Source organism: Globicephala melas, chromosome 16 (genome assembly GCF_963455315.2).
Source record: "Globicephala melas chromosome 16, mGloMel1.2, whole genome shotgun sequence".
Lineage (NCBI taxonomy): Eukaryota > Metazoa > Chordata > Mammalia > Artiodactyla > Delphinidae > Globicephala > Globicephala melas.
In genome coordinates, this window is record NC_083329.1 from 55,802,797 (window position 1) to 55,826,960 (window position 24,164).

Consider the following 24,164-nt stretch of genomic DNA (forward strand, 5'->3'; position numbering starts at 1 on the left):
GCTGGTTCACGTAGAAGAAAAAGAGTTGGAGAATATTCTGGGTATAATAAAGCACTGATAAAGTATACAGATTTTCAGAGCCGTCTCTGTAATTATGCACGACATTAAAACAATATGCAGCCAGTAACGTCTTGAAGCATGAAAAGAAAGAAATTTGCTCTTCCCTTGGGCTGGCAGAGTGCTCCCTTGCAGGGTAGGATCACCACACCGAAAAGATTGGAGTTTTTTCAGAAGCCGGGAGAGTCATTCAGTGAAAAGCTGAGGGGGCAGGATTAACGGGTGCAATCTGAGGTCGTTTCCCAAGAGAACAGATGTGGGAGGAGGAGAGAGAGGAGGGGCAGGAGGCCCCCAAGTTGAGCTTTTTAAGAATTTCGAGCAGAGAGACGCTTTCTCCGGCTCAGGAAAGACTTGCACCAGCTTCTCTGCACCAGCCTTTGGCCTTCACGTGTGTATCACCAGAAGACGCAGCTTTGTTCCAAAAGGAATAACTAATTTAGACAAAATGCAGTATCATTTCTAAATATTTCACTTACATTTTCTCACTGAATCCTCACAAAAATCCAGTGATGATTATGTGAATATTACCATCCCTGGTTTATGAAGGAGGACACTGAGACTCAGAGGACATTGGTGTCCCCTTCCAAAGCCACCTAGCAGACAAGTTACAGTACCAGGATTTCGATGCTGGGGCCTCATGCAGTTGGGATCAGCTTGGAGGATGTGGTAGATGAAGGCTGGCTAATTAAGAGCCTCCTGGGGAGCTTATTAAACAGAGGATTCTAGGTTCCATCTCCAGATTCTAATATCTGGGGTAGGTCCCCCAAATCTGCATTTTTTTTGTAGGTGAGTGGGGGTGATTCTGATTCAGTCTGATGACTGGGGACCCCCAGCAACCCCATTCTCCACACCACAGGCTGGAATAACTTCTTATTCCGACTTCGGGCTCAGTCACTGGAACGTTTCTGATTTTTGCCAAATCATAGAATTGTAGGTGGGCCACATCTTACAAGCTAATGTTAGGATTTGGGCCTTCGTGGGCGCTTCCTCTCCATTGCTGCTTCTTCACGAAGGGTATTCTGCAGTCTCCATGGATATAGGAATGAGTCTGCCCTCTACCATGCCAGGCAAACTGATGACTGCTCTCCCCACTCCCCATGCCTAATCCAAATCAGAATAGGAAAAAGACGTGGGGGTACTGAGCCCTTTAATGCTCTCATTCAGGTTTCCGCTGGGGATCGTAAAAGCAATTTCAGGGTGGGGAGAACAGTTAAGCACCGAATGCAGAGAAGGACAATTTAGGGTGCAACAAGCCACATGTCTCTTGGCCTTGATGGACACCATAGTGGGTATGGCCTGGACCTTCCTCAGGATGCTCTTAGGGTGTTCCTTTTAAGTGCCAGTAACTCCTGAGCATCTCCCTTTGGTTTTGCATAGCTGGCTTGCCCCTGGTCTGTGTGGCAGTAAGATCAAGGCAAAGGAGCTATGGGATCTGAAAGAGAGGGTGCCACCCATTGTTCTCTGAATACCAGGAAACCACCCGCTTCCCTTTCCCTCCCACACCCCATCTTCCTCAGTAGCTGACTGTGGAAGGTGCAGATGGCCAGTGCCAGCCAAGCCTGCAGGAGGCGGGGGCTGGGGTATGAGGCTATGTTTTCCACGAAGGGGTCCTGTTTTTGAGTGGTTCAAGTAGTAGGATGCTGTGTGATGTCAGGTGGTGTGAGCTGTGGAGTCGCAAAGGTCTGGGGTCAAACCCACTTGCTGGATATGTGCTTTGGGACAAGATAGTTGATTTCTGCCTACCTCCTTCTTTTTTTTTTTTTTTTTTTTTGCGGTACGCGGGCCTCTCATTGCTGTGGCCTCTCCCGTTGCGGAGCACAGGCTCTGGACGCGCAGGCTCAGCGGCCATGGCTCACGGGCCCAGCCGCTCCGCGGCATGTGGGATCTTCTCGGACCGGGGCATGAACCCGCGTCCCCTGCATCGGCAGGCGGACTCTCAACCATTGTGCCACCAGGGAAGCCCCCTACCTCCTTCTTTTGATAGTTACCAGCTGCCTGACCTTGGGCTTAGTGCTCACGCCGGTTTCCTCAGCTCTGAAATCGGAATGATAGAACTTGTCTCTCAGTGCCAGCTAATGCCCTTTTCCCCTCTCCTGCCTATCCTCTTCCCACCACCCTTCTATTCTGCCCACTGAATATGCTATAAACACCAAGAAAGAAAGAAATGTATCGTGACATTTCCACGTTTTATTTACTCTTACCTTTTAGAAAATTCTGCCGTCGGTCACCAGCCGGTTAATCAGCTAGCTGTTTAATGAGCTTGGGGTATTTGTGCCAGTGTGCCAGGCATGGTGCAATTAGATGTGATCAAATACAGGCTCATTAAAAGATTAATAGCAATACTTTCAAATGCCGAGGAAAAGATCCTGTTTCCCTGCAGCTGCTGCCTTCTGCGAGTTTGCAGTCTGGTGAAAGAAAGTAATACCCATCCTCAGGGAGAGACGAGCGCCCGTTGATGAGCGTGTGATGGTTGCACACAGCCGGGGGACAGATGCTGAGAGCTCCCTGCAGGCTGGGGTGGCCAGGAGAGGCTTCCTGGAAGAGGCGATACTTGAGCTGTACCTTGTATGGAGGTTGGGTTCAGAGAAGGAATAAAGAGGGAAGAGGGATTTGTAAGGGATAGGGAACCAGGAGTCTGGGAGCCGCAGAGAACTCTCTCAACACCCAGGTCTCTGAGATTTTCCAACGACAACAAGTTGATTTCCACTTTAGATGGGAGAAGGAGAAAAATCAGAGTTCTTTTGACATGTGGTGTTTTCAGGGGGAAACAGCGATAGTGTTTTTATTATGAGAACTAGCAAACGAGAGGTTGTACCCGCCTGCCTCCGGGTAGGGGAGTGAGGGCAGAGGAGGGAGGTGGAAGGAGGAGTGCAGGAAGCCACAGGTTCACAGGTTTGGCTACTGCAAGAATGCCACGTGCCAGGTCCTGAATCTCATGGTGAGCAGATCAGTCAGTCAGTCATCACTTGCAAAATATAAATGCTTAATTGTATCGGGTTTTACAGCTCAGGGGATTAGGACAAAAGATGTATTTGAAATACTGTGTGTCTCTGTGTCCCCCTGCAGCTGTTACAATTCAGATTTGATGTGGAGTATTTAATGCCTAGGTAGCTTGAGGAACTCTGACCAGATCTTCCCTACGCTAAAGGGCAGGAGTTCTGCCCTCCAGCCCAAATGCAAGCCTGGACGCTTCTGTGCTGGTTTAGACAGTGTGGGGTCTGCAGGGCATGGTTCTCCTTCCCCCCATCCACCCGCATTCAGGGCCCTAAACATTGAGAAAATCACGCTCTCGTCCGGTGTTGTTTGGCATGGACCGATCTTTCCAGGGAAGCCACTTGAGGAAACTTAAATTTCAGGCTGCCTAGAGAAAGCTGGGTCTCTTGCCCAGTGAAAGCTACAGCTAGTTTAACTTGAGTTCTGTGAAATCAGTAGTTCTTAGAGAAAGGCATCGGAATTTGAACATGGAGCAGAAAGAAGCCAGCAGATTCTATTGTTATATGGTGGATTTATTTAGCCAGGCTGCAGAAATGAACCTTTTATGAGAATTTATGGAGAAGCTTGAGTCTCATCTTGAAAACATATTTTTCCTCAAAGAACTGGCCCTATTCCTCCCATTATTTGGGGGTATTGTAATTGGGACTGAGCATATATGAACACAGATAGGAATACAGCGTTTATGATTACTTCTGTTACAGGGATTCAGAAGGTGACCGATAATCCTGCCACATGTGAATAAACCAGGGGCCATAAAATCTATGAAAACCCTTAATCGAAGGCTACAGAGGCAGTGGCAATTCTAGAATTCTCTACAGGAAGGGTCAGGGCGGCAGTCCAGTGGGAAATACTGGGGCTTCACTTGATGCTGGATACACATAGCAAACACAGAGTTTACATTTTATGTTTCTGATTAATAATAATAGCAAAGCTTGCTAAAAAATGCATTTACTGACATTTTGGGCAAATGTTAACTGTCCATATGAAAGAATGTAATTATATTGAAATTCAAGTGTCTTAGGTGTGCTAGTGGAGATATTATGAGAGTGGAGGTATGAGTGTTCAAAGGTGAGGGTGTTCTGAAGCCTTCCCACTCCACCTCTGTGAAAGCTGCTGGGAAATCTGAACAACATTTTCATGGGCATTTCAAATTACTTCCATTTTCCTGGTGCTGAGTCTTTCAAATCCCGCTGGTTCGAGTTTTCTTTAACTAGATGTTTCCATTTTGAGAGCCTATCATTTTAAATCAAAGCTCCTAAATGTGGATCTTTTTTTCATTTTAGCCCCTAGATCCTAAAGATCTGGTTCCCCAATGTGCAGTATTTATATCCTCATCTACTCTGGTTACATGTATCAGCCTGACATTCCCAGGGTCCCCCTGGACAACTGAAGAGGGGCTGGCGCTTTGGGGTGGAGCTGGGTTTGGGGGGCACAGTGAAAGCTGCCTCTTCTGTCCTTGCCCCTTCACTCCTAGGTGAGTCAGCCCCAAACCACACCTTTGCATACCCTTCCTGAACACATTAGAAGGTGCAAACTCCACGACAGGTTTCTATGCTTAATTCACACCAGCAAGCAATCTTTCTAGTCAAGGGGGCTGATTTAATAGCAAGAATAATTTATTTCCCTCTGGGTAGGTAGAAACAGTTGGACTCTAATTCTTAAGAGCCTTTGTTCAGGAACATTTGGGTTGAAACTACTGTGGTTAACAGATGATGCTGGCAGTAAAGAAAAAAAGAAAAAGAGGGCTTTGTATAATGTTGTCAAATTTGGTAGACCTCTACTTAATAATTATCAAGAAAGCAATCTAACTTTTTTTTTTTCCCTTGAAAAAAGAAGTCATTCCTATTCCCCCGTAATTATTTTTGCAACAAGTGGCAACTTCCGGCATTGGACATACTGGGACATTTTATTTTAGAAACCAGGAATTAAATGCTTGCTAACTTATGGCTGATTTCATCCTGTTTATCACATTGTGGAAGCTACCTTGTTTCTCTCTTATACTCTACCTCATGCTAAGCCTCCTCTCTCTTTCCCACCCCAGGTCTGTGTATGTTTAAGCCATAAGAATAACTTTAAGGATTGGATGAGCAAAACCCATTTTGCTTTACCAGAAAAATGGTGTAAATGATGCAAGTAAATATTTAATTTCAGGACATCAATTCTAAGTAGTCCAGAGGCACATCCTTTGTAACAGATCTGCAGAGGGTTCCAAGGAGAAATCGCTGTCTGTATCTTAGAATTGTACTTACCACATGTCATAGCGGATTGAAAGCAAACATTAGATTCCCAGAGCATATCACTGCTATTCCCTTCTACGCCCTTCTTTTCCTATCTGTCTGCTTCTGTCCACCAAGTTAAAAAGCATGTCGTTTCACGATGCTAGCTCACTTCCAAGCTTTCTCTGCCTAAACTAGACTTTCCTAGTTTACCACTTTATCTGTTGTAGATAATTCTAGCAACCCATGAGAGTCTGCTCCCCATTCTTTCATACATTTACTTAATCAACATTTACTGAAAGCTTACTCCTTGCATTTTGCAAACTACCAGCGAGACAAGCATACATCGTGCCCTGAAGAAGCTCAGTGTAGAGGGCAGAGAGGCAAGTAAACAAGTAATTACCACACCCCACCGTACCCACTCCCTGTTTACTCACCTTGATCTGCCCTTCCCCCCAGAACCACAACAGAGGCTGTGCCTGAGCTGCAGCCTTAAGCCCAGCACCCTGACCTTCGCCAGTTCTCTGTGGCAGGAACTCACGAAAACCTGTGATTTTAAACAGGGAGAGACGTAGTTCTGTTTCCGGTGTAAATTGTAAATTACTCAAGATTTGTACTTCGCAGACATCCAGAGGATACTCAACTAGAGTAGGGAGTAATAACTTAGATGCCCATAGGGGGCAGGCAGTTAGCAACAAAGAATTAGAATGAGGAGGTCCGAGACAGTAGGGGGTAGTCGAGACTGTGGCACATTGGAGAGCACGTGTCCCACCCAGAGGGGTAATTGCTTTGAAGGTCCAGTCCCTTTTAGCCATATGGAATGTGGCTCCAGTATGGCCGTATCTGATTTATCAAGGAAAGCTGAAAAGCTCGCTTTTATATGAAATCACCTGTTGGTACCTAATTCTAGATTTTTTTTTTTTTTTTCTTAAATGCTGTACTGACCAAACAGAACATATCTGCATGTTGGGTTTCTGGCAACCACTTCATTTCCTTTGCTTTTATAAGAAGCATCTGTATAGCATACTGCCTAGAGACTTGATTTCCACTTTTGACATTTCTACATGAAAATTGTTTAACCTTGAACAAGTTGTTTGATTTCCACTTTTGGCTTTTCTCCATAAAGGCCATTTAACCTTGAACAAGTCGCTTTTCCTTCTTTGGACCTCAGTCTGTTATCTGTACGAGAAGGGCAGGACCAGCCAGTCTTGAAGTGCCTGAGTCTGAAAATCTATGGTTGTGGCACTGTTTGCATGTACCGGCGTACCTCTTTTTATTACACTTGGCTTTTTTGCACTTTGCAGATACTGCATTTTTTTTTTTTTTTTTTTTTTTACAAATTGAACGTTTGTGACAACCCTGTTCAAGCAACACTATCAGTGCCATTTTTCCAACAGTATTTACTCACTTCATGTCTCTGTGTCACATTTTGGTAATTCTCAGAATATTTCAAACTTTTTCTTGATTACTATATTTGTTATGGTGATCTGTGATCAGTGATCTTTGATGTTACTATTGTAATTGTTTTGGGTTTTTTTTAGCAATAGAGTATTTTTTAATTAAGGTGTGTTCATTGATTTTTTCGACATAATGCTATTGCACACTAATAGACTGTAGTGTAAACATAACTTTCATATGCACTGGGAAACCAAAAACTTCACCTTACTTGCTTTATTGTGATAATTGCTTTATTGTGGTGGCCTGGACCAAACCCACAATATCTCCAAGGCCTGCCTGTGATCACTTTGTTTACATCACTCTGTCCCTCTCTTCTTAGTGCCTTCGGCCAGTGAACGAAGGCTTGTTTTAGGTCAGAGCATTCTTAAAAAGAGGCTTCTGTAAGGCCCTGTAGAAAAATTTTAGATATTGATTTGAAAGTTACAAAAGAGGTCTCAGATGTGCTGGTCCGCCCTGTGCTAGGTAAGGAATATGCCCAAGGCCATGTAGATTTTATTGACTTTTCTGAGTTAGGAAGCGCCTTTCTTTTTATATCTAAGTGGTAAGTGATATGGTAGTAGCTAGGAGGACATAATCCACCATTACTATGAACTGTTTCTTCCCTTCTCACCAATAGAGTCAGGTCATTAAAGCAATTAAGATCCTTGAACCCATGAACCACCAGAATCGCAAATCGGAGTGGCCATTGCTCATAGGATTTCAGCAAATCAGCATCTTCGTGATCAATGCTAAGTTAAGATCAGCCTTCTCCTTGAGTTTGGCACTTAGTTGTTATTTACATTAGAAAGCGGTTACTTAATCTGGTAATTTGTTTCAACAAATATTGCATAAGCCACCTGATAGTTTAAACAATTTAAGCTCCAGAGGTAACAGCCCCGGAAAGGGTGTGTGTTAGTGGTGCTCTAGGGAACATAAATTAAGAAGAGCATTTTTCCAGCTGTAGTTGGGTATGTGGGTTGGTGTTTCAGCAAACTGCATAATCAGCACAAAACCCAGGGCATTAGAGTCTGCTGGCAGGAATCAGAAAATCTGCAAATCACTGGGAGAGCCCAAAGACGCCTGGATGGAAGTGGTCCTTTGAAATCTGACTGTCTGTTTACAGCAATACAGGGGATCATGGCCTCCCAGGCAGGAATGAGCTATCGGTCTTATTCCCGTTGCAGAGCTTGAGGCCTTCACCACCACCTTACCTGCAAGCAATACATACACGGGTCCAGCGCATCTGATTGTGTCACTTTTCTATTTAGAAGCAACCCAGAGACTCCCAGTCCACTTAGAATAAGCTGCAGATTCCTTGTTGTAGCCGGCAAAGTCTTCATGATCTTGTTTCCACCTAGTTCCCTGACCTAATCACGGTCACTCTCGACTTTGCACACTCAGCTGCAGCCTCGCTGGCCTGTATGCTGGTCCTCAAACACCCCGACTTCCTTCCTACCTAAGGGCCCTTGCACTTGCTGTTTCCACTCCCTAGAAAGCTCTTTGCCCAGATCCTCTCATTGCCGGGCAGATGCGGTGAGACAGCTTGGATGGAGCCAGGAGTAACAGTGCCATCGTCATGTGCTGGGATTATTACCATCACGGAGGCTAAGGAATATTACCATCATTCTGAGCGCACAGGGGTCTGCTCAGAACAACAGTATGAGCCATTTGTACAAAAGACCGAAACGGAATCCAGATAACAGGTCCAGCTGCTCCAAGTACCTCCCTCCCCCTGCAGTTAACTACCCAACCGAGTAACTAATGAATCTGGCCCAGCATAAATCCCCAGGCACAAATCCCTGCTTCAGGTCTGTGTCTAGACATCCAGACCTGAGTGCAATTTGCACTTTGAACATTCAGCCCCTTATCACTTGTGAGAAATCAAGTTTAATGGGGAGGATGGGGAGGTGTGGCTCCCATCCCCCTCCCTCTGGCACAGTGACTGTAGAATGCGGGTCCCTTGGGTAATGACCGCATCAGGAGATGGAAAGGTCGTAACAGTGTTTGTTCTGTGGCTCTGGTCGTTCTGAAGCACTGACTGCGGGGTTTCTCTGTCTCATTGCAGGCTGTGTTTTGTGAAGCTCAAGCTTCTGATGATAGCTATTGAGTACAAGTCCGCCAACCGAGAGAGCCGGTAAGTTTGCCGTGACCCAGCGGCTGGCTGACGTTTATGATGGTAAGAGTGCAGCCCGGGAACGTTCAGTCCACTTCTTTCTTACGCATTATTTATTTGTTTGGAAGCCTAATGCAACACCTGTCTGACTCGAAGGCACATTTCAAGGTGTGTTCAGGTAGACATTGCTGCTTCTATCCCAGACACTGCTGGGCACCCAAAGAGTATTTTTCCGGGGGAAAGGGATGAGGCATCCAGATCTCTAACCCATCATGCCAACTTACACTTTTCACCCTCTAAGTATAAAACCAGGGACAGACCCTGTCCTTAAACCCATTTTTACTGCTGTGATCAAAAAGCAGGTGGACTCTGGCCTCCTTCATAGCAGGCGTGGGGCAGAGTCGTGATGGGAGTTTCCAGCTCTCTTGATAGCCAAATTACAAGCAGCCTATTGTGTACCATATGTTTTTCTCCCGGTGCAACTGAAATCCATGTGGCATGAATATCAGCTACATGTAAATTAGCCAGGAGAGCAGGGCTTGGAGGCAGGAGCCCTCTTTATTTATTTTGCGCTTAATTATGTGCAAATCAGACTGATGAGGGACTGGGTCTGGTCGAAATAGATAACACCCCAGTCAATATATGAGTTTGCGCTGAAAGAAGGAAGCGTTGCATCAACGAGGAATTTTGTCGGAGTACTGTATGCATTACAGACATAAGAGAGATGATTTTTGCTCCCCAGTTCTTTTCAATAGTTTTGGAAGAGAGCTCACTGAGAAATGCTCGGGCTTGGGTCCTCTGAAAGGACAACCATGCTTTTTTCCTAGCTATGCTAAAACGTCTTCCTTTAGGTGCCCAAGGGAAGGGCGCAGATACCCTCCAACATACGCCTTAATAACTGAGCAGAGTGCAGGGCAAGACTAGAAGGTTCCTGCTATCATCATTTAAGGAGTTTTCATTATCCTGGTGAATGACTCAGTAAAGCCCCAAATGTTCAGTCCGTGTCTCTATGACCAACAAAACACCAAACAAACGCTGGATTGGAAGCCAGTCATTCCAATGTTCTCTGTTACCTCAACCACCAGATCAGATTGCTCACAACGTCAATCTGATCACATGTTAAACTATTCTGAAACTCCAAATCAACCAAAAGGAAGACACAATGGTAGATTTGGTGGCCACATGGTAGACCATGGTTGTAGCCGTTAACAGCTATTTACACAGATACACATTTTCCTTCTCTGTGGTGGCAAAGTGAAAAATCTTATTTGCAAAAAACCCGAGAGTCCTTGGCTCTTTGCCGTTCAACAGATAAGGTGGATGTTCCTGGGATTGTGGCTTGCCCACGTTGTTGCCAATACACACCTGTACCTGTGTAGGGGAATGTGTATCCTGGGTTTCTGCAAATGATATTCTTCATGTTGCCAAGTCAGTAAATCCTTGTGTAATTCAGTGTTCTCTCTTTATCACTTCTGTGCATCTCTTAAAAAAAAAGTCACGATGCAAGTGATCCTGAATAGCGCTTCTCCACCATGCTGGAATGATTTCATGGCAGGGGACTGCACCCTGAACCTTGACCAGCCGTCTTCCACCTGCCACCTTTTGGTCACGAGGAGGGAGAGAGAAAGGCTGTTCATGGTTCGGTGTGAATCCACTGTCACCATTCTAAGAAAAATAACTCAGAGCTTTCTCTGAAGACACAATCTTTTCTTTGGTGGACGTTCCCATTAATTCACCAATCTGAGATGTTTTCAACGAAGCCGGATTTATACATACAGATAGTTTTTTCAAATTTCCTTTTTCAGAAAAGGGAGGAAAGAACTTGTTTGGCTTGGTTTTGGCTTTCTGTGTGCAGCTGCCAGCTTTAATCCTCAAACGTGGCTTGGTCTCAGTGTGGAAGCACATTGGTTCTTTTGGAAAAAGGTGTGCTGGAGGGAATGTGGATCGGGCCTCCGAGAAAACACAGGACTCACACACAATATCCCTGTTAAAAAGAACTGAGTTTCTGACCTTCCTGAGATAATAGTTTTGATTTTGTTTTTCATTTAAAAATGTCCCATTTCCCTTCCTCTCCCATTTCCTAAGTGATCGGGTGTGAAAATTCGGAGAACCCTGCTTCTCTTTTCCACGCCCACCCCGTGCCTCCGACCTGTGTGAACTGCCTCCTCTGTTGCTGTTATCCCATGATACTGTTTCCATGCTTTGCTGAAAAACCTTGTTTTCACACACATCCTTCAGATAATTTGAAACAAAGGTTTTATTCCTTCTATCCTTCTGGTGTCAGTCAATTTATTATCCAATTGTTTGATTTTCAATTCTTTTCTTGTCGTTTTGCAGAAGCCGAAAGCGGTATGCTCTCTTCGTTAACTTTCCTCCCAACTTCCACCCTCCGTCTTCACGTCTAACCACAGGACTAACCCTTTGCCAAGAATTCAGGAAGACAGAGATTATACATATATGTGTATATGTATATATAATCTCATTCCCTTGTCTAGTAGATACATATATATGTATATATATGTATTTTTATATATGAACCTCTCTCCAGCCAGAGTCCATAAAAATTGAAAGTAGCATATTGCTTTTCTTGTGTGATTTGTTGATCCTTTTGGATGGCGCACTAACTTCTTTGCAGGAAACCTACACAAAAACAGAGGCCCAGTCCTGTTTTCAGTCACGGCACCACCGATGGGAACAAATGCTATTAGAGTTGACAAAGGAGGACGCTTCTCTCCAGCCCTTGGTGTCTGTTTCTGTCCTGTCCTGATGTGTCTTGGTACCATTTGTCTGCATACCACATCCACGTTCCCAGTGACCTCCTCTGCCCTGTGTCGGGTTTCCAGTGTGTAGAGCCGAATTTGTGTCCTTTTATCCACAAAACAGAGACCAAGCCCTTACACTTAACTCTTTTTCCTTATGCTAATTTTGATGATAACATTTGGCGTACTTTCTCTCTGGGCCAGTACTCAGTACAGACTTAGAACACTGCTACTGCATCTCCAGATCATCACATTTGATTTACCGAATGAGTACTGTTTATTGAGATGAACTCACCATGGCTTTCTTTCTTCCCAGTGTGTTTGGGCATATTTCTTAATATGAAGTATCTCAACTTTCACCATGTGACCTCACCCTGTTTTGCTGCTGTTTTATGTTGCATGAAGCATGACCAAATCCTCATCGATAGATTTTTTTTCAACTTTTTGGGTTAATATTTCCAATGTCGTTTTCTCGAAGACAGTACTGTCGAAAACATACTATTGAGATGCCTACTCGTTCATCTTCTCTAGAGTTGTTTTGCTCTGTGATTGTAATCACTGTCATGTGTTTGTGTTTGTAATTGTGTGTGTGTGTGTGTGTGTGTGTGTGTATTTGTATTTGTCTGGAACTCTTTATGAAGTCAGATTCTTCTGTGATTTTCTCGAGTAGAGGTGGCTTCCTGTCAGTTTGGTATTATTGATATGATCCAACTGCAAGAAGTTACTGCAACACTTTGCATCTTCAAAGGTCCACAGTGGTTGCACCTCTGCTGTTGGCTTTTGGTCTTTGAGTGCTTTTATCTTGTGGTGAAGGCATGTGATGTAGGCATGACTTGTCCTGAAGCGTATCAGAAAGTGACATGGCTTGCTCCCAGAACCAAATATCCAGCATGGTCCTTCCCAAATGAACTCTCTTCCCCATCCCATGTGGCTACTCTTTTCCTTATGTGCAAAATAGATTTAAAAATGCCATTTCTAAAATGATTGAGATGGATTCAGGCTAAACAAGTCCTTGCCCCTGTCATTGGCAGACCACAGTGGCAGTCATTTGAGTGTGACCAACTGGGAGCAATCTTTATTATGCTGTCTCTGTGTCAGTGAATTGGACTCAAATATATTGAAGCATACACTACACACTGTGCTCTTACATATCTTCTGTAAGAAAAGTGCATGTGTATAGCTGTGTGGGACTCCAGCAGAATATATTTTAAAGCATAGAAGTAATGAAATGAAAAGTGTCAGAAAGGTAATAAGATTTGAGCTTTGGGGTTTCTGTCGGCTGTGCCCTAGCACAGCCCATAAACTGCAGGGCACCAATTGGGTCACACAGAGTCCCACGCAATAGCAATCATCAGTGACCTTGTGTGGTCAGAAAGGCCACTTCCCAGTGGCATGATTCATCTGGGCACAGCATGAGCTGAAGTTCTAGATGGTTCTTATCTTCTTGTTCTAGTTAATGAAGTCCCATTAGCTTGCTAGACACAGATATAATTACCATGTTATCAAGTACAAACTATCTTCTCACGTGAGTGATATTTTTGTAATTGCTCAGGGAATGGTACGCTACACCTATCAAAATTGGGGGGTGGGGAGGAGAGAAATATGCACCTGTCATATTTATCCATAACGGATAAAAGTTCCCTTTAAAAAAATATCTGTTTCCGTTGAATTACTGATTCTTGGTTGTCTCCAAAAACAGCAAACAAGTAAAGTTTATGATGATTGAAGAAGGGATAACTAGCTGTTTCCCAGTTGTTATGCATAAGTGGTGGAGAAAGGGAATAAATCATTTTGCCCCATCAAGCCCCAAATCTCCAACCTGAGCAACGTTCGGCAAGAGAGACACCATGAAGTGAGTTGCAGCTTGTGAGCTGGAGCTCCCTTCCCAGAGGAACCCGACAGGATGTTTCCCTGTTAGACTGAGCCCTGCTAGCAGTTTCATGTGAATGTATTTCATGTTTAGGAACTGATATTTCAGTTTCTAAGTGAGTGGTGTTTTCAATATTGAAATCAATTGTTCCAACTCCCCAAGTGACATGCCGTGTATATCTCTGTGTATTTACGTATTTATACTTAATGCACCTGGGAGATTCTTAGCTCATTTGCCAACGCCCTAGAAGAGGTGTGGTCACTCCTTTGATAGGCCCGACTGGTAAGAGTTGCAGCTGGCTCTTTGAAAGAACAGCTGTGACTACGTTTCTCTTTATTAGAGCGGGAAAGAAGACACTTTTGGAACTGAGACCACTGCTTGTGGTTTTCATTTGTTCAACAGATAGTTGAAATGTGCCTGTTGCATTCAGGGCTCTAAACTGGCTACTATGAGAAACTTGTTTACAAAAGTAAATAAAATAGGATTATGTTTTTCACTCTTTTACTTAACTATGGGTTCCCTACAGAAAATACATCTTTGTTTCATAGAGTGGATAAGGGGCCAAAGAATAAGTCTAGATACATAACTAGTTTGAGAGCAAAGGATAAAAAGAGAGAGAGAGAGAGAGCAAGAATCCTTGGGGAAGGGACCACACCAGCCCTTTGCCTCCAGCTGTTACTGAATGTTTTCAGTTGAAATTAACAAGGTCATAAAAGAAAGAGGATAATTTATAGTTCCTCGAACTGAGAGAAAGTCCACCCCTGCCAAGAAGATGTCCCCATTGGAATTCTGCTAATTGATATATGGACTTTTTTCTTAGAGATTATCTTGATTCTTCACATGACACATCTTGAAGTTTATCTCTGATAAGCTAGTGAATTAGACAAAATTGGAGCAAAAGCCTGATTTAAAGTGAGGCACAAGGAGGGAGACTTTTGGCAGCCGTAGGAGCCAAACAAACTTAACATTGGATAGTCTTTTGAGATCAAAGATCTTTGGCAAGGTTTACATATTCCCATTAGAAGGTCAATAACATATTCTAAGGGTAGCAGGCATTTGGCAGGAAAAAAAGTTACTTCTGTCTAGGATCCTTATCTTTTTATATTTTGAAAGAGAGGAGGACTTACTCTATTTAAACTTTCTAGATTTGGAATGTGGATAGAAGACTCAATGTCTAAAATATCAAAAATAGTAACATATTTCCTCAGAGCGACTTTGAAACTTAGTACCCTTACACAGGAAGTATTATATGCAAAGGTCCCCTGAAATCAGGGGCACCTGCTTCTTTACCAAACCCTTAAATCTGTGAGTGGGATCCAGCACAATGAGCTTCCTTATGCATCTAGATGTCTTTCCTTCATTGTTCTCGAGAGCTGACCTCAGTCTTTCAGTTCCTGCCCAGAAGGCTGCCTTAGCCTGATCGGTATACTGCAAATGATTCAGCCTCACATCATCACATAGAGATGACGTAAAGCCTCTCCCCCATGTCCAGAAGAGAACTTGAGGGCATCCTGAAACCCCACGGTCACTGATGTCTTTGGAGGTGCTTTTGGTACCTTAACCATCAGCCATGAGGTTTAAAGAACAGAGAGATACTCCACTGTGCAACCAATAGGCAGTCCAGATGAGCCCATCTCCAGATGTGGCGTGGAGATAAAATGTTTCAGATACTGCGGTCGATACAGAGGTCTTTCAGTGCCACTGGGATGCCTCCTAGGTAGTTTATTAGCACCAAAGACAACATGAGAGCTGTGATGCTGTGAGAGATCATCTAGCTCTTGTTTAGTTGTTGTAATTACCTGGCTTACTAGTAATAGTGACCACGTGTTAAGAGCCTACTACGTGGCCCTCACTCTGCACGTAGCATGTACTTTACTGCTCTTAGTGACACTTGAAGCTAGTGATTACTCACCCCATTTTACAGATGAGGAGAGTGAGGTTTATCGGCAGGTACATGCCCAAGGCCAGGACCTGAGCTCGACTGCCCGACACAGGCACCTGCTCCCTTAACGGCAGCAGAACTGAGATTTGAACACAAGTCTGCTCTACATCAGTGCCCAGAATCTTTCCCCTCCACCACACTAACGTGACTAAAGCAAGGCTTGAAGACTGTAATAAATTATCGCAACCTGCCATCTCCGGAATGACAGTCCCGAATTCTCACTGTGTGCCAGTTCTTATTCACTGTTGCTGAAGAACAAAGGAAATGAAAAGAAACTTTCCATTGATGGGAACCATGACACAATGGGCTTGATCACTGGAGTGCAATTAATGAAGCGTATGATGTAAAAAAGGGAAACAGGGTTCTGTGCGAGGCTTGTTTTGCGCATATATGTCACCGAGACATTGATGAGTGTCAAATTTCCTCTTTTGAATTGCATTGTTAAAATCATGATAGGATTTTTTTTCACTCAGAAGCTTTTTTTACACCCTTATATGAATACACATCAAAATGTAGGCTTATCCAACTTTAAGGAATTAGTTCCTTTAAACTCCAGAAGAACACAGAACTTTTCATGTATGTCCCTGTATATTATTCTGGAGTGTATAGTTCTTCACCCTGTAATTTTTTATCTCATTATAGACAGGGTATTTTGATAAGAAGTCCTGTGTTCCATTCCATGGGGCCAGCTAAAGTGATAATTTGGGCATTTGGGGGGCATTTTTTTGCAATAATAAATAATAAAAATAATCACTAATATGCATTGAGCTTTCTGTGCATCATCTCCCTTAATCCTCTGAAAAAAGACTCTGCTTATCTTCATCTCCATCTCATAGGTGAGGTAATTGAGTTCTGGGAAGATTTAGTACCTTGCCCAAAGTCAGACAGCTACTGAATGGCAGGGCTGGCATTTGGACTTAATTTCTGATTGCAGAACCAGGGCACAGAAGAACTGCCATGCAGGCAAGGGGGTAGGAAAGTGCAAAATCCAGCATCCTGCCTTTCTACAACATTCCACTTACTTGGATTTGAAAAAGGGGTCCATCTAAACTGTGAAAAAACTCTGACCCTTTTCCTCCCATGATCCTGAAAAGTCAGAGAGCTCTTAAACCAAGGTGAGGAGGTGTTGCAGGGGTGATTGGGAGGTGCCTGTATGGACCTTCTGCCCATCGCAAGCTGTGCTGTTAGCATGGCCTGCTGCTTCCTGACTGCCGGGGAATCTCACTGTTGTCTGTGGTTCTAGGGAAGAACACTCAAATCTTCATGGACCCTTGCTATTACTTAGTGTTAATCACAACGATGTCACAGGATTGGTTTCCCCCTGTCAGGTCTTGTTATGGGTAATGATGGAACTTCTTGTGACCACAGACATTTTGCAGTAATGATCTGCTGTGAGTTCTCCGAGCAGAACAAGGGTTCATCTGCGTCCTTCCTGTCTTGCTACAGACACATCACTCTGTTGGCCACGGCACTTTTTGGTAATGGTTTTACCAGCAGTAAAAGATTACACGTTAAATACCATTCTTTGTTTTGATTGTTTTAGACAGTTGAGGACTTCCTTTAGCCTGATTCCAAACTGTTACCTTAAACACCAGCTTTTCAGATCAAAGAGTACCTCTGTCGTATCTGGTGCTGCATTTATTTACAATGCCTCAATTCCATGTCCATTAAGCCCAAAGCCTCATCTCAGTCTCTGTGTAAGATAGCCCTGTATTCTGCTTTTGATCTGAAGACAATTAAACTTGCTTGTTTCATCCATTTATTAGATTAGGATACATTTATCTCTTCTGTCAGTCCAAACACAACTTGGTCAGCTAATCTATTTATACCACTTTGAAATAGGACAGGGTATATTTAGGTTCATACTTTCCCCACAGGGGAAGTTTTTTTTAGGGATAATTTGCATTCGTTTTCTAATTACAGTTGGCCCCAGTGAGGATATACTAGACACATACCTTAATCAAACACTCCCATACATCTTTGTAAACAGCAGACTGGAATCATTAAGTATTTCCAACTGCTGGCATTTTTCTTTCTCATTGCTAGGGTAGGTCCAATACTTTCTGCCTAGGCTGCGCATGGAATCCACTTCCATGTCCTTGTCAGTGTCATGCAGATGTTCTGCTGGCTCCTGCATTGGTTACAGGTGTCCCGTACCATTCCTTGCAGTAGTATGTGTTGTGCATATTTGTATGTTTCTGTATGCATATAGGGGTCCCATTAATGCTCTGTCATCTAATGGAAAATTAGTGTAGCCGTAGCTCTATTAGACCAGTAACACTCAACATTGACTGTCAACAGCAGTTTCCAAAAGGATATATTATTAGGAACTTTGCTTCAAATCAGAAGCGCATGGCAATCCCATTGTACAAACCTGACCCTAAAACATGGATTTGCTTTGATATCTGCAACTGGGAGTATGCCAACCTGGGAACTGGGCAGCAGACCTTTATGATGGCGTTATCCAATTAAATGTGTGGGACAGTGGATGTCAGGCTGGAGACAAAATCTTTGGGGAAAGCATTAGACTAGTGGGCCCCCTATAAAGTTAACAGTACGGTGTAGCCTTCAAGGTTTTCTTCTTCAGAACACGACCTCACAGCTATGTCTTCTTTGTTTGTTTTTGTTCACTGAGCAGTATATTAATTAATCCTGGAAACCACCTTAAGATCCAAGAAGGTACTTTAGGATTTTTCATCGCAAGCGATGCCAAAGAAGTTAAAAGGTAAGAGTTTATTTTCACTTGCCTTCCTTTTTGGCTCAGACCTATGTATCTCCATCCACTGAGATATGCTTTCAGTGTGTACCGGGCCCTAACCCCAAAGCTTCTTAACATGTCTATGGGCATCAGAGGGTGCTGAATCTTAGGAAGAAGAGACTGTGCTTTCAAATGCTTCCATGGATTCCTCTTCACACAGTCAGTTCCACACCTTTGAATTAGAATAATAACATTTTAGACCTAGGAGGCCCTAGATACCTGCTCTTTCATTTTCCAGGGGAGGAAAGTGAGTCCCAGGGAGCCTAAGTGATCAACCTGATTCTTGATGACCCAGAACAACACAACACAGGATAACCGGCCCCTTGTCTAGTGCTTTTTACTTAATAGTATCCAGGCAGATTTACTCGAGAATTAACCGTTTTCTACTTTAAGTGCCACATGGAATCTCAAAAGGTTTGGATTAATTTCAGATGAAATACTAAACCGGCTGTATTTTTATTGGTGGCCTTCTAGGTAAGTGGCTGAAGTTGTCAGGTTCACTTCTTAAGCCTCTGTAGGTACAGCCCAGGATTTCACTGGCCTCAGTGTTTCATGACACTCTTATTAGTATCCTCAAACTTGTTTAAAGCAGCCCAGGAAGTCATAGGGTTTTTTGCAGAACACCATGGAATTGATGTTGTATTTGATTCTAGCCTGTGAACTAGGAAAAACTTACTAGTAGAAAATGTGACTCAGATGGTCAGACAGGTCACTCAGCTCAACAGCAATGTTACATAAAATCTTTTAAATAAATGATGAATTGTCAAGATCTATCGTTTTTGTATAAGCCTATTGTCTTCATTCCGTGAGCTCCTCCTCAAAGCCAGGCCTGTGCTAGGTGATCTGTGTTCTTTAATGCTACTCCTCAAAATAACCTGCTGAGGTAGGTCTTCTAAAGCTCTTCAGGCTTTGGTTTCCTCATCTGTGAAATTGAGGCAAATGATTTGTTCAAGGCCATGCAGCATGTGAGCAAGTGGCAGAGCCCAGTTAGAGCTGGTCTTTCCTTTTCTAAAACCCACGTTTTCGACCACACTTAATAATACTAGCAAATTCTTACGCAGAGTTCAATGTGCGCCTGCACTGTTCTACGAACCAGGTACCAGGTGTTGATGAACTCATCTAATCCTCTCGACAACCTCAGACAGGTACCATTACTGTTCCCATTTACATGCGAGGAAACTGAGGCACAGGTCGGTTAACTAACCCGCCCAAGGCTACACTGCTAGTGTAAAGTCAGGATTTAAAACCAGGAAGTCCCGTTCCAGAGCTTATGTTCTTAATTATTTATTTGCCAAGAGGTGAGCCTGCCACGCTGAGTACAGACCTGTGAGATTTGATAACTGACACTTATGTTCTTCTTCACCCACTCTTACAAACTAGCCATACTAGTTATAGAAGCTTTTAGGACAAAATGGGGTGCAGAAGCAAAAAAAAAATCCTTGAGATGGAGGAATCTAATGATTTAAATTTACTTCTGGAAATTGGGAAAGGATTGCCGTTATTCAGGTGTGGAAGAGGAAAACCTCCTCGTCTAGTTCCTGGATGCTCACCTTTTCCAGGAGTACCCCTGAAACTGGGGTCACCTGAGAGAGGAAAGTGAGGGTAAATGAGACTGAAGCCCCTCCAGGTCTTCTGGGAGAGAAGGTTGTGCCCCCGTCCAAACCGCGAGGCACAAAAGCTGGAAACAGCATCTCAGCACCACGTATGGGGGCTGGGAGCACAGCGGCACCATCGATCACATGTACCTCCCAGATAGCAAATATAATATGAAGCTCCCATTTGTGTAATTCTATTTCCTGTTGCATCTCTCACTAATGAATGTCACAAATACCAGGCAGTCCAAAAAACAAATTACCTCCTATATTAGGGAGTGCAGTATGTCTCATTTCAGTGCTTTATGGTATTCACAAATACATGCTGACACAATCAGCCTCAACACCAGCCTGTAATTTTCCATGGTGTGTGATGTGTCAAGAGCAAATGCTGTCAGTTAGGGGATTTCGAATAGATGAAGACTGCAGGAAACCACAGAAAGGACATCGGAGGTTTGAAGGAAACTAAACAAGTTTTGTAAAAATGGAAAAGTAGATTATGATGATCTAGTATTGAGTTTTCACCCTCTGCTGCAAAAAGGCAACGGAAAAGGTTAATGGATTGTAGCTCAGAGAAACTTTCAGATGCAGTGTTTTAGGAAAAGAGGAGTGAAAGCCTCCAAGCGTTCTCATACTCCCTTCATTTATCAAATGTGTGTAGGTCACTCACTTCTGAGACCACTCTGTATTAGGTGCCAGGGAAGCAGTGGTGAACAGTGGGGAGAAGATGCTGCTCTCATGGGCTCACGTTCTGTGGGGGAGAGAACTGCAGTTTTGTTTATTCGTGGTGCAAAGAATTAATGCAGCTGCCACTGATTTAGATTGGAGGTAAGTGACGGCTGCTCTGAGGGAGAAAGATTTGAGCAGAGATGGAGGTGATGGGCAAAGAATCCATCACACAGGGATCAGAAGGGAAGAGGAGACACGGTGGGAACAATTTTGTCATGTTCAGGGAACCTAGGGGAAGAAAGTGGGCTAGATGAGGTTAGAGGGAAAGGCAGGAGCTCGTTTCCATAGGACTTCTTACAGAGGTTGTGTTAGTATAAAATGGAGTCATGGGTGGTTTTCAGCTGGGGGTGATGTAGTCTGATCTGTGTTATTAAGAGGTGTTTCCATCTGCGTGGTAGAGGATAGGATGTAGTAGGGTGGGAGAGGAGGCCAACAGACTCACGGACTAGTTCAGGTGGGACGTGATAGCTTGTGCTAGAGTGGTGAGTGGAGGTGGAGAGAAGTAAGAGCAATTCAGGATATATTTTAGATAGTCTGTAGGACCCACTGATGAACTGGATGTAAGAAGTGAGGGGAAGAAGAGAAATCGAAAATGGAGCCTAGATTTGGAGCTTATGCAGTTGGGGGGATGGCGGCCCCATCTTACTGATATGGGGAAGACTGGGGAAAGAGCAAGTTTGAGGTGGTAGGAAATCAAGAATTCTATTTGGACTAGGATAAGCAGGCAGTACGTACTAAACATGCACATGGAGATGTCATAGAGCCAGCGGGACCTGAGATTCTGGCATTCTGGGAAAAGGTGAGGGCTGGAGATGGAAATTTGGGTGCTGTATCAGTGAGGGTCCTGGCGAGAAACAGATGACACACTTAAATGGGAAAAGGGAGGAGAGTTTTATGAAGGAACCATATAAAGCTGTGGGCAGAGAGTTAAGGGAAACGAACAAGGGATGGCAAAGCACCCCAGAGCTAGCAACAGAGGGGAGCCACTCTCAGCCCTGGATCTGCAGACTCAAGGGGAAGGAGGGCTATCAGAACCCAGAGAGAGAGATTGTAGTGAAGGAAAGGCTGCCTGGCGGGAGCCGTGTCCTTCAGTAGAGAAATGGCACTACTACCATTTCACGACCACCCTCCAGTCTCCTGCTGTCCCCTCCCATTGGCCAAACAACAGGAGAACCCGAGGACAAGGAGATCCTAAAGGCCAGCCTTGCAGGATGCGGATGTGGTCTTGATGCTGCCTGGGGCCAGGTCACCAGCTGTTTGGAGAAGGGGTGGGAGGAGAGGGAGCGGTGAGGAGGTCGGAGAGGACTGACATGGGAGGAGAAGGTACGGGGGGTGGGGGGGCATCCCGAAGAGTGTGAAAAGGCCCCCAGAATCCACAGCCATGGATTTCAAGTGAGATCAGTCAGCAGAGAGGCATGTCCTTTCCCCAGCAATGCTCAGCTGCTTGGGTGCCGGTGTCCAGTAGGGCGGGGCTTTGCCAGGTGAGCGTGAGAGGCAGAGATGCATGGGGAAGAGAATGGTGCCTGCAGAGAAGTACCACTTGGCAAAAATCAGCTGGAGCTTAGGCATTCTGCTCCCTTCAGCTGGGGGGCCGGGGGTGGTGTCTCTAGGTCACCACTCATTAACTTTACCTGTCTGGCCCTTCGAATATTTCACTTTCAGAATCCAGCTTTAATTCATGAAGTAATCATACTTTGTCTTTTCAATAGTCTCTTCAGACTCATCATCCTCTCACTATCTCTTTAGTAAAGATGTGTGAAGACCTTGGACTCTGGCACTAGACTGGATTTGAATCCTGGCTCTGCCACTCCTAGCTGTGTGCTCTTGGGCAGGCCACTTAACCTCTCTGTGCTTCAGTCTCCTTATCTGTAAAACAGAGATAATAGTATCTCCTTCAAAGGATTGTTCGAGGATCAAGTATGTTAATGCTTATAAAATGCTTAGAACAGCTCCTGGCCTATAATCTGTGCTCTATAAATGCTAGCTGTTATTTTTGTTACAATTATTATTATGTGTAGCATCAAATGGGGGAGAAAATGGCCAAAGGAAGTGGAAGCAAAATCACTTCCTCCTTTCCTGTCCTTCCCCGTTCAGGGCAGGTCATCACTGATTGGGTTCTTAGCCACATTGTCACTCAGACAAGCAGTCAGCTACCTTTCCTTTTTTGCAAGATGGATAAGAACTGGCATTTAAGTAGTGGATGAGCTGATAGGGTGGGAAGAACTTTGGGCTTGGATTTAGAAGTCCTGGAGTCGGCCAAGGTCCAGACAGAATGACTTTGGGCAGGTCACAACAACCTCCTCAATTTACAGATGAGGAAGGACGGTGAGTCCCAGGGACTTTGACTGCAAGGTCTGCAAGACCTCTCCCAGATCGCGGAGTCCTAATGTTGGTTCCCAACCGGTGCCAGCCATAAGTGAAGTCCTGTGAGAAAGCAAAAAGGAACCAAGAATAAAATGGTCAAGAATTGTGTTTATTTCTTTATAGCCCGGGTCAAGGAAAGACTGTGTTTATCCCTGGCATTCAGTTGCATATTGGGAATAGTGAAGGTGGTGAGCCAAGGATTTTGTTAATGCCCTTATCCAGAGGGCTGTTCCAATGAATTTTATCACAGTATCCCCCAGTTTTGAAAGGACATAGGCCCCCAGTGCGATTCTTCTAGGCCCTGTGCATTTTATTTTGTTCCATTTATTCCTGCGCATTTTATTTTTAATTAATTAATTAATGTATTTATTTTTGGCTGCATTGGGTCTTCGTTGCTGGGCGCGGGCTTTCTCTAGTTGCAGCGAGCGGGGTCTACTCTTCATTGTGGTGTGCGGGCTTCTCATTGCGGTGGCTTCTCCTGTTGCAGAGCATGGGCTCTAGAGCACAGGCTCAGTAGTTGTGGCACACGGGCCTAGTTGCTCCACGGCATGAGGGATCTTCCCGGACCAGGGATCAAACCTGTGTCCCCTGCATTGGCAGGCAGATTCTTAACCACTGTGCCACCAGGGAAGTCCCTATTCCTGTGCATTTTAAATAGTGCTCCGGGGCTTCCCTGGTGGCGCAGTGGTTGAGAATCTGCCTGCCAGTGCAGGGGACACGGGTTCGAGCCCTGGTCTGGGAGGGTCCCACATGCCGCAGAGCAACTAGGCCCGTGCACCACAACCACTGAGCCTGCGCGTCTGGAGCCTGTGCTCCGCAACAAGAGAGGCCGCGACAGTGAGAGGCCCGCGCACCGCGATGAAGAGCGGCCCCCGCTCGCCACAACTAGAGAAAGCCCTCGCACAGAAACGAAGACCCAACACAGCCAAAAATAAATAAATAAATAAATAAATAGTGCTCCAATGACCTTGTTTTGTCTCATCCAGAATATCTCCGACACAGCCAATAGACCTTGTAATCATATATGAACATTTGAGTCACAGGAGAGGATTTTCTTGTTGGTTGCCTCCTCTGGGTCTCCTTCTATCCAGCCCAATCCTATAATACCCTCTGCCCACCCCATCCAAAGGGTCACATGAGCTGTGCTCCTTAGTAAGAAGAAAACCTTCAGTGATGATGTGTTCTCAGGCCTGGATGGTATGGGAGTGAGTCCAGCCAGTTTGGGAGTAAATACGGGCTATGATACCCCAGAAGGAATTTGATAGAGGGCCCCTTTGACTTTCCCTTTCCACCTTCCTCCTCAACCTCTCTCGCTCTGGCTGACAAGAGAAGG

The 24,164-nt window shown here is 44.5% G+C and overlaps 1 protein-coding gene across 24 annotated transcripts in view; it reads left to right on the forward strand.

Annotated features, from left to right (window-relative positions):
* The window catches only part of KCNMA1 (potassium calcium-activated channel subfamily M alpha 1), a 741,810-nt gene that overhangs the window by 575,869 nt on the left and 141,777 nt on the right, over positions 1-24,164 (forward strand). For all 24 annotated transcript variants that reach the window (XM_060286605.1, XM_060286606.1, XM_060286602.1 and 21 more), the window contains 2 exons: positions 8,770-8,838; positions 18,027-18,113. In XM_060286605.1, the coding sequence (XP_060142588.1) occupies positions 8,770-8,838; positions 18,027-18,113 (156 nt within the window). The remainder of the gene's footprint in view (positions 1-8,769; positions 8,839-18,026; positions 18,114-24,164) is intronic.